The 10,158-nt window shown below is 34.5% G+C and overlaps 3 protein-coding genes and 1 non-coding gene across 4 annotated transcripts; 1 reads left to right on the plus strand and 3 right to left on the minus strand.

Moving 5' to 3' along the window:
• Positions 1–259: 259 nt before the first annotated feature.
• DEG8 (Trypsin family protein with PDZ domain-containing protein) lies at positions 260–3,755 on the minus strand. Its single transcript, XM_089607424.1, has 12 exons — positions 3,297–3,755; positions 3,108–3,190; positions 2,889–2,987; positions 2,695–2,761; positions 2,493–2,568; positions 2,319–2,385; positions 1,876–2,093; positions 1,716–1,783; positions 1,514–1,593; positions 1,329–1,415; positions 792–899; positions 260–680 (listed from the first exon to the last, which is right to left on the minus strand). The coding sequence occupies exons 1-12, from the start codon at positions 3,592–3,594 to the stop codon at positions 552–554; spliced, it is 1,380 nt and encodes a 459-aa protein (XP_089463550.1). The 5' UTR covers positions 3,595–3,755; the 3' UTR covers positions 260–551.
• Positions 3,756–3,855: 100 nt separating this feature from the next.
• TRNAL-CAG (transfer RNA leucine (anticodon CAG)) lies at positions 3,856–3,936 on the plus strand. The gene has a single exon. It is a non-coding gene; the product is annotated as a tRNA-Leu (tRNA).
• Positions 3,937–4,924: 988 nt separating this feature from the next.
• LOC149406527 (large ribosomal subunit protein eL34-like) lies at positions 4,925–6,409 on the minus strand. Its single transcript, XM_089607436.1, has 4 exons — positions 6,218–6,409; positions 6,022–6,101; positions 5,356–5,465; positions 4,925–5,243 (listed from the first exon to the last, which is right to left on the minus strand). Exons 1-4 carry the CDS (start codon positions 6,294–6,296, stop codon positions 5,150–5,152), a joined length of 363 nt encoding a protein of 120 aa, XP_089463562.1. The 5' UTR covers positions 6,297–6,409; the 3' UTR covers positions 4,925–5,149.
• Positions 6,410–9,129: 2,720 nt separating this feature from the next.
• On the minus strand, positions 9,130–9,999 carry LOC149406528 (uncharacterized). Its single transcript, XM_089607429.1, has 2 exons — positions 9,750–9,999; positions 9,130–9,632 (listed from the first exon to the last, which is right to left on the minus strand). Exons 1-2 carry the CDS (start codon positions 9,990–9,992, stop codon positions 9,372–9,374), a joined length of 504 nt encoding a protein of 167 aa, XP_089463555.1. The 5' UTR covers positions 9,993–9,999; the 3' UTR covers positions 9,130–9,371.
• Between the last annotated feature and the right edge of the window lie 159 nt (positions 10,000–10,158).

Raw genomic sequence — 10,158 nt, forward strand, 5'->3', positions numbered from 1 at the left:
CAAAAAAAAAAAATGTAGCATTTACTATGAGTGAAAAGATATAAAACTGAAAGAATAAATACATAATATATATATGCTAGTAATACAATAATAACTATTAATACTTCTTAGAGCGAATAAATTATTTAAGTAGCTTGGAAGAGCGATTTACACATTCAGACAATTATTTCTCGTGAGATTTGCCATGCATGTATCATGTATGTATTTAGCAAAAACCTATGATAAAATTGCTATAATATCCAAATTGCCTTAAACCAGAAAGCACAAATTGACTAATTTAATTGCGCTTAAAGTAATTACATTGACACATTGTCTACGAAAGATAAATATTAATACACCACAAGTAATATTCGGAGCAACCAATGCCTTGCAACTCCTGAAGTCAAGAATTGAGTTTAAATAATATTTTCTATACAAAAAAAACAAAGCTCAGTATTATACAGCTTCCATTCTTCCTTGACTCAACATCATAGCATACAATTTAAGACATAAAACCTACTGGTAATCACTTCATTGCCAAAAAAAATAAAAAATAAATAGGCAAAAGTGGGTCATGAACTCTTTTCCTCTAACTTGATGGGAACCTCAACATTTTGAGTGCCCCTCTGAACCTTCAACACGATTCGGTCGCCGACGTTGTAATCATCCAGTGCTTTGTACAACTCTACTTTGCTTTTTACCTGATCATCAAAAGCAAAACCACACACACATGACAAGCCTTGTCCTTAATCACATGTTTTTTTTCTTATATGTAATAAAGTTCATAAGATCCAAAACAAGTTTGGGCTCACGGGTTTGTTATCCACGGCCACGATGATGTCTCCGAGTACTATGTTACCGCCAAATCCCCGTGTTGTTGGAACGAGCCCGGCCTCGGCAGCAATACTGTTCCCAGGAACCTGTATGTATAGGTGTAATAATTATAAGGTGTTAGAGAGATTTTTTTTTTTTTTTTTAAAGTAAACTAGACGGGACCAAATCGGCGGTCCCACCGGTTCGACCTCGATTCAAGTATTAACCCCATAGTTACAATTTTTTTATTAGGCCAGCTTTTCATTTAAGTTAAAATTGTTAATTATTAATATGTTATCATGTTAATGTTATTTTTTCGACCTCCTAAAATAAAAACAAAAAAAATAAAAGAAAATTATTAAAAATGGTCGAATCCAGACCGTACTAGATTTGATCGGTCCAAAACGTTCTGGTCCGATCTGGTCTCAATTTTTTCCAAACCATTTATAACGGTGCAGTCAAGTTTTGAGCAATCAATACACGAAGAATTCATAGATGATCAGAAAGGGCAATAGCTATACACCAAAAAAGTATACCTGAAGAATAAGAGCACCGTTTCGAACATTGAGTTGATTTGCAATCAGGTCCGGGGCGATATCCACATTCAGACCGGCTCTAACAACCTGTACATTTATAGCCATGAAGATCAATATGAACTGTATGATAGTACTAAAAAGAGAGTTGATAGCCTATAAATTTATTGTTTTGAAGAAATGCTTACTTTACCAAATTGGATTAACTGTGGAACGATTTTGAGTACGGTCGAGGACGGGATGGCAAACCCTACCCCTGCTGATGTACCTAATACAGACGCCGAATGTTCCAAAAAAAAAAATAGATCAAAATAATGAAGAAAATCATATACCTAGGTTCACTTTGAAACTCAAAGAACAGTTATAAAGACATCATGATTCATGACCGACCTGTCTGAGTAAATATTGCAGTATTGATTCCGATCAAGTTTCCTTTCGAATTCAATAAGGGTCCTCCACTGAGGTGGGAAAAAAAAAATTGCCAACAAAAAAGTCAAAACAATGTTCATTTTTTTTTCAGGGGAGCTTACTGAGATTTTGTTTATTGTACCTATTCCCCGGATTGATAGCAGCGTCGGTTTGAATTCCGCCGCTGATTGTGACTCCGGTTTGACTGAAAATGTCTCTGTTTAGTCCACTAATGACTCCAACAGTGAGAGTGTGATCGAAACCAAATGGGTTTCCGATTGCCAGACATTGTTGCCCTACTTTCAGAGACGACGAATTTCCAATAAGGATCGGCTTCAACAATTCTTCGGGCGCTTCAACCTGGTGGATAATTTCATAAAAAAAAAAAAAAATGATATAATTCTTGATAATATCACTAACCTGTCCTACAACAAACTAGCTAAACAAATTAACTCACTCAATTCTTTTGTAAATAATATGTGATCCACTCTAATCACAATCTTCCAAGCTCAGTTAGGAGTCCAATACAATTAGAAACAGATATTGAACAACAACAATAACAGAATATAGAAGTTCAAGATGCACCTTTAAAACAGCTAGATCCTTTGTACGGTCCGCACCAACCAATTTGCCCTCGAAATTCTTTTGTACCCTTTTCGAAATTATTTAAGAAAAAAAGGAGGAACGATGAGAACCAGTTCTTAATTTTTCCCTCCAGCTAGATCTAGATGTATATTTTATATATATACTATATCTCACCCTTCAGATGCTAAAATGTTAACTCTTGCAACAACCTCCCCGAGGCTCGGTTCTTTACTCAGAGCATTACCAATCACTGCCGGAAAAAAATATACATATAAATCTCTGGCTATAGAATAAAAAATAATAATTATTATATAAAGCCTAAAGCTTGAATCTTTAACATAAGCTTTTAAAAAAATATATAGTAACAATTAATCACCATGGTAATTTGTGACAATGTGGCCTTGTGTGTCCCAGACAACTCCAGAGCCATTCCCTTCAGGAATCTGTATATATATTAAAGTGTGATGCAACTTTGTAACTAAAACTTTAGAGGAAGTTAAATAAATAAAAAATGAGCTTGATTATGAATTTTCTTCTCAACTTATTTCGCTATCTGACTAAATTATTTACCTCAACTGCTCCGGTATTATTAAGCTGGGGACGCAACGTGACATCGAAAATATTGACGACGGAGTACGTGTTCTTCTCAAATAATTCCACAATTCTTGTCTACCAAATAATAAATAAAACAACCATTACTCCTTTATATAACATAAAAAATATATATATATATATATATATATATATATATATATATATATATATATATACATGAAAATAATAATGTACCTCAGTTGGAAAGAGTGAGCCGGAAGAGACAACATTTGGAGTCACTTGTTCAATCGTTACAGAGGAATCCCCTAAAGCTTGTGCTGAAAGAATAACACAAACCCACATTCTTGACTAACAAATTTCAAGGATTTTCAGAGAAGTCTATATACATGCATTTGTGGGAAAGGAAAAAAAAAATGTGCGGACCTTGTGAGTACCTTGAAGAAGGGAAAAACGAGTAGAGAAACAGCGTTGAGAACAATGCTCGTCTCTTCGATAAGCCACCGATCTTTCTCAGCCCATAATCCTCATCTGCTGGGTTTTGTATTTCGAGACTTGTGGGAAGAGATTCGGAGAGGCGAGGCTGAGAAGAGGAGTCGCAAGCGGATGAGACGGTGTTGAAGCAGAGGTTTCGACGACCCATGAATCGATTTTCCGATGAGCGCGTTACATTTACATGGTGGAATTTGAGATGGTTCGATGAATTGCATGTCGCCAATTGCATTTTACTTCAATGTTCGTCGAAAATGAAGAGTGTGCTTTGGAGTGAAGTGTTGATCTATTCTTTAGAGGCAAAGGTTTAGAAGCAAACAGAGAGTCAGATAAGGGCTGGCCTGAGAGCGCGCACACACACACACAAGGCTCTCAGTTAGCTAAAAACAAAGATATCTAAATTAATTACGAGAGAGCGCAAATTTTGTTTAAGAGTATCGATCATATCATATAATCATTAGTTATAAAAATAAAATCGGTATGATCACCAAAAGTCAAGATGGCCGAGTTGGTCTAAGGCGCCAGTTTCAGGTACTGGTCCGAAAGGGCGTGGGTTCAAATCCCACTCTTGACAATATTGTTTTTATTTTTTCATGTTGAAAATTCCGAAACTCTTTGGCCTCTCATATGGAAAAATTTTCTAAGTATTTATTAGTGACGATTTTAGGAGGAGGACGGAATGACTATTTATTAACAATAAAACCATAATCACGTTAGCAACAAAACTACCAACATAAAATTTTGCATGGATTTTAAACACGGTTATCAACTAGTTACTCTTACTGATAGAAATATCAATACCGGTGAAAATGTTATAATAAAAAAAATTAATATTTAAGAATATATACACACATACTGACACAAGATATTGAAAGAAAAATACACACTTTTTTTTTAGATTTTGACTCGATATAACTTCATTTTTTTTTATAAGAATTAAAAATAATTCGATTCTTAAATTCTGCAATCTTGGAACCTCAGGATGACTCATATTCTTACGTTCTAATATTAGCCCATTTCTTTTATAAATGTAATTATTTTAATAGACCTAATTCATAAATTTTGCATAAGATCACCAATTGTGTTGAGCCCTGGTTTGATTTTACAAAATGTCAGTCATATATAATGAAATGGCTTAATTTTATATTCGGTCACTGTTTTTCTATGATGTGTTGTTAAACCTTAAATTCATATTGTGAAATTCATATGATACTTGGCTGGTAACCAAGCAGAAGCTGCAGAACCATTCATTTTTGGTAAAATAATCAAACCTATAATAACCTACCTTTTAAAAGACCCGTTAATTCTCGAATGTAAATTTACCTGATACTTCAAATGGTCATGAAGCAGAAACATTCAATTGTTAAAACTGACTAAAAAAAATTACAGATTTAATTGACATAGGATAAACATTAGACCAAACTAATTCATATTGTTTTAATCGATTCCCTCCTACTTCTGTTTACTATTTATTCCACGTTTTGGTTTCAAAATAATTAATCTCATCAGTGATCAGCGGGTCATAATGCTTGAAGAACCCTAATGCATCAACACACACCATCAACACAGCAAAATTCAATCTATGATAGGCAATTGACTTGTCTGCGAATTGAAAACTAACGAGCACGAAGCTAACTGAAGTAGCAAACAAAATACATTTAAATTTTAAGATAAAAGACAGCCAAAATTAGGTTCCAGATTGAATAACTCGACTTAAAACGTCAAAATTTCACTCAACAAATATCTAAGTTGTTCAAGAAACTTTTCATGGATTATACCAATCCCGTTCAGGGCTTAGCGGAAGCCTTTTCCTTGGCCTTTTGGATCTTCAAAACCTTCTTCACAATCTTCTGCTCTTCCACCAAGAAAGCCCGGATGATCCTAAATAACATAAGCGGAACACAAAATGTTATGATAACTAAAAATAACTATAGCTGTGTTTCTGTGATCAACAACATACTCATACAAGAGTTGATTGATAGAGATCAAATACCTTTCCCTGACAGCACCACCAGAAAGAACACCACCATAAGCACGGTTCACAGTTCTGCGGTTCCTAGACAACCTCGAACGCTTGTACTCGGTGGGCCTCAAATGAGGAATCTGAAATAGTTCAGAATTGCAAGTTAGTTTCAATACTTCAGTAAATGGGACTATCAGGAGACTAGAAAAATGCAACAGTTCATTGAAACCTCAACCATTACAACATTCTGAGACTGAAATAGCAAATAAATTGTAAATGGCATGAAGCAACAAAATTTAACACATTCAGCTATGTGAAAACAAACAAAGAAACGGGTCATCATTATAAGATAATCAAACGAGGCTTCTCAGTTTAATACCTACCCTCAAACCAAAACGGAATTAGCAACGTAATACCAAGTTAACATAACATTTTGGCCCCAATCCTAAGAAAACATATGAAACAAGCTCACGCAGAAATTTAGGACGAAATGCCAATCTCAATTCCAATTGAACGAAACAAATCGAAGGCATATGTAAGAAACCTAAACCAATCAGATTAGTTTTCAAATAAAGAATCGATGAACAAACCTAGGAAACCCTAACATTCACACACTAGCATTGACACTACTCGCAACCTAGATTCATCACCGCAATCGATTTATGATTAGAAAAAAAAAAACAAGAAAAAACATACTCCTTGAATTCTCTTGCCGGTGACGGGGCATTTCGGACCACTGGCTCTCTTCTTGGTGGTCTGGTAGATCAACTTCCCTCCTAAAGAAAAAAAATAAAAAATAAAAAAATTATTGAATTGAAGCAAAATCGGAATCAGAAAGGGAATCCAAAGGGAAAAGCGAGAGATCGATCGGGTTGGGAAGAAGATGACTCACCGGGGGTTTTGACGATGCGGTGCTGGTTGGACTTGGTCGCGTAGCTGTGACGCGTGCGATAAGTGAGCCGTTGAACCATTTTGATCGTCTTTCTCTCTGGACTGGAATTTCTTCGAGCTTCAGACTCTCTCGACCAACTGCTGCGAAAGAACGGAGGATGAAGAAAGACAATCCAATAAATAGGGTTTTTCTCAAGCCCTAAATCTGACGGCTCTACCTAGTCTGCCTAATCGACGGTTGAGATTAAAAGTATTAATATGCGTAAAATGACCCGAACAACGTCGTTTTGGCTACTGACTATTTATTTTACCTAATTGAAGTATTTTTTCCTTTGTAAAATAATGTTTCATTATATATTTATTTAATAATTGATAGAACTATTTTCAGATAACTATCTTATGATTATAAGAGGATAATATGTAAATATTTCTCAAATAAAAAAAAATAAGAAGATATGTAAATTCTGATTCGTTCTTTAAATACTTAAGAGCTTATAAAAGTATTATAAAGTATTATGTGATATTTTTGTCTAATAAATTAAGGGATGTTCTTTTTTTTCCCTTTTTTATTTAAAAATAAAAAAAAAATAGCTAGACGGCTTAAGTTTTCACACCATGTTCTTAAGCCCAAATAGAATTTCGAGTAAAACAAAAGCCCAAAAAGAATTACGTGGCCAATACACAAGTGGAAATTACATGCGAAATTAATCGTCAAATAGCGCGTCTAAAATTTTTACCGTCAAAATAGTATTTTTTAAATTGAAAATAATTATTTCTCTTGATTTTCATTAATTTTTTTAAAAAAATTTATTTACTCTTTTGAATTATATTTAACTTGTAGTAATTAGTTTAAGTAACCGTTTTTTTTTTTTACTTTATCTCAAGTATAGCGTGCGTAAAAATTTTCTTGCAAAAATAACGTTTTTTAGCTCTAAACAGTCATTTTCTTGATATATACAGTCTTTTTCTTTTTAAGTGTACTGTTTTGGGCTCTAGTTTACTTTATTTACTTTTACAATTTTATTTATAAGTAACTTAATCGTTTACTGTTTGTAAAAACTATTTTTTACAAGAGATTTAAAACAATTGCTGTTTTAAAAATGTTACACTTACGAAACATTATTGTTTTTGTTTACAGTTTCATTTATAAGATAAATAATATCAAATAACATTTTTCGAATTTAAAAGACCCACTATTTTTATAATGTTGCACTCAAAAGACACTTCCCCTTCTATTATTTTTCTTGTGTTGTTTAGTATGAGAGAAAATGTATAACTGTTTAGAAAATAGAAAATTGGATAGTAAATGAATTTCACCCAAAGAGTCTTCTTCTCATTGTTGCGCTATAGCCTCGAGTTTCTTATGGAACTTAAAGTACGCAATACTCTAGGATAAGATGGTGGGTTGTTCATCGGCCTCATGTCTTCAAGCGCCCGTTGCGAACTTTTGCTGAATTTACAAGACTTTCAAAGGTGAAGCTCTTTTCATTGGCTAATAGTTGCTTGAGTAACTATTGTCCCTCTATTTGTAGGACTTTATCTTTGATTACAAGTGAGTTGGTTTTCAATACCAACAATAACAAGTTCATGAGATTGGAAAAGTTCGGCAAATCCAAAGCATGTCAACTATTGCAGTTAGGTCACGATGGTTATCAGGCGACACCTTATTTGATTAGTTTAGACGGCTTAAATTTGTAATTTTCTCGTCAGTTACTTATTCGTTTGTAAACAAAAATCAATCAATAGAGAAAAAAAATACTCGATCATTTAACTTATGAACACACCTCTCTAACAACTTTGAGTTGCTCATCCCCTCGAGATGATGGGGTGGCAAGTACCATCATCGACGGATGGCATTTGGAGTAGAAAAAGAGTAAGTATCTATAATGTGTGGGATGTTAGAGCGACACTGGGGAAGCAAGTTAGAACAGGCCGTATAATTAATTAAAGATGAAACAATAAACCTAGATTAGATTCCACAGTGAATTTCAATCTGTTAGTTGATTGGAAGATGGCTTCGTATCAACTAGTAAATCGAACTTCTTCACATTGTTCCCTTATAGTGGAACATTGGTGTCACTTACAATCGAACTTCTTCACATTGTTCCGTAAATGCTTCGCTAGAGCAAGAAGCCAAGCTCTGCTCCTAAGTGAGGCTTTGAGGTGGAACTTTGGTGTCACTTACAATCTAGCCGGAATTGTTACTCGGATTTGTCTGGAAGACTGCTCAGATGAGCCGTACACATGATCATGGAATTTTTTTTTTTGAAAAGTTCAGCTTCTCATCTTTCCCAAATCTAAGCGAGCATGGACATTTAAAACGCCGGGCTCAGCGGGGACATTCCTCCGGACATGGTGGTCACTTCGAGTCTCACTCACCTCCGTCTTTCCAATAACAAAGTAACAGGTCGTATTAGAGTATAGTTTCTATTCGTTTTAATAATTAATAACAATATTTATAACAATCTATTTATGACACACTTTTAAGTCAATAGTAGCACATTTAAAACTACTTAACTTACGCCATAGTCAAAACTTATCTTATTTAAATAAAGGGCCCAATATTAAAATAATAAAAAAAAACCCCATCAATACTATGTATAAATACATTTTTTACCGGTACATAAATTTACATAGAGGAAAAAATTTACCAAGATCAGAGGACTTCACAGTGAATTTCAATGTATTAGTTTATTGGAAGATGGCAAACTAATAAATTAAACTTCTTCACATTGTTCCTCAAGCTTGCGTGACTCTTTCCGATTCCATTTTTTTAACGTTTTGGTAGATTCCAATCCTAGCAATATTAATTATAACTTGAAGAAAGATGAATTGAGTTTGACCACTTTCTAGCATATAATAAGAACTATCATATAATAAGAACTATCAACTCGTGGAATACAAACTGTTGAATGGTCAATAAAGAGAAGAAAAAAATAATAATCATATCCTAATGTAGTAGTGCTACGAGATACAAATTAGAGCAAAACGTGTTTTTATTTATCTACTTGGTTTTCCGCGTTTTGAATGAAATAGCCAAAAAAAAAAAAATTGCATTTCGTAAACTATTCTCAAACTAAGGAGACAAGCAAAACTACATGTGAACCAAAATGGAAAAAGAAAAAGGTAAAGTCAACTAAGATAAGGTATTAACACTAGCAAGGAAAGAGCAAAAATGAAGGCTCTACGCGTATCTTTCTGTTCACAAAACTGATGTTGGTTAGTTTGCTGTGACACCAAACAAGCTGGTCCGTTGTTATTCTCGGCATGTTCAAAACCCTCGCCACTAATCTCATGTCTACTTGAGAGAAGAACTTTACGTGTTCCGAACCATCTTCTTCGCTCTTCTCATTTCTCCGCAGCCTCGTGAGTATGCAATTTCCGCACCTCAGAACCTCCTTCAGCTTCTTGTCTTTCTGCAACCATATTGTATTGTTTCAATTTTAGCGGAAATTCATGCCAAATACATAGCGAGTATGAGAGAGAGAGAGAGAGAGAGAGAGAGAGAGAGAGAGAGAAAAAAGAGCCTTAACCTTCTGGAGCTCGTTTCGGACTTGATCAAGAAGGTCCAAATCCGCAGGGTCTTGAAGTACTTCCGCTTCTTTTCCTCTGCTTCGACGTTTTCGAACCGCGGCGTTGGCGTTTTTATCGGCTCTTATGAACCGCCAAATGGTTCTTATCGATTCTTCTAAGATGTCGAATAACGCGTCGCCCGTGATAGCATCGTGGTCGCTCCCTCTTCTCGCTTTCTTTCCCTCTTTCGAATCCTCTATCATTGAAAGACGCTTTTATATGGGTCAAAATTGTTAAAAAAAATAATAATAATTTGAAAGCTCAAAATGAATAAAAAAAAACTTATATTTTTAAAAAAATTCATAAATCATTTTCATCTGCAATCAACGGACACTGATGCGAGAAAGGAGGTGAGACCCATCATCTATG

Source organism: Urtica dioica, chromosome 1 (genome assembly GCF_054948205.1).
Source record: "Urtica dioica subsp. dioica isolate 48M chromosome 1, U.dioica_male_clone48M_v1_H2, whole genome shotgun sequence".
NCBI lineage: Eukaryota > Viridiplantae > Streptophyta > Magnoliopsida > Rosales > Urticaceae > Urtica > Urtica dioica.

Bases quoted from the DNA above. Each gene is read 5' to 3' on its own strand.
- LOC149406527 (XM_089607436.1), bottom strand. From the start codon at position 6,296: ATGGTTCAACGGCTCACTTATCGCACGCGTCACAGCTACGCGACCAAG. The intron at 6,102-6,217 runs GTGAGTCATCTT...TTTTTTCTTTAG, and splicing joins CCGCATCGTCAAAACCCCCG to GAGGGAAGTTGATCTACCAG. The intron at 5,466-6,021 runs GTATGTTTTTTC...GAACTATTTCAG, and splicing joins CCGGCAAGAGAATTCAAGGA to ATTCCTCATTTGAGGCCCAC.
- DEG8 (XM_089607424.1), bottom strand. From the start codon at position 3,594: ATGCAATTGGCGACATGCAATTCATCGAACCATCTCAAATTCCACCAT. The intron at 1,416-1,513 runs GTAAGCATTTCT...ATAAATGTACAG, and splicing joins AGTTAATCCAATTTGGTAAA to GTTGTTAGAGCCGGTCTGAA. The intron at 681-791 runs GTGAGCCCAAAC...TTTGATGATCAG, and splicing joins TGGCCGTGGATAACAAACCC to GTAAAAAGCAAAGTAGAGTT.
- LOC149406528 (XM_089607429.1), bottom strand. From the start codon at position 9,992: ATGATAGAGGATTCGAAAGAGGGAAAGAAAGCGAGAAGAGGGAGCGAC. The intron at 9,633-9,749 runs GTTAAGGCTCTT...ATATGGTTGCAG, and splicing joins TCCGAAACGAGCTCCAGAAG to AAAGACAAGAAGCTGAAGGA.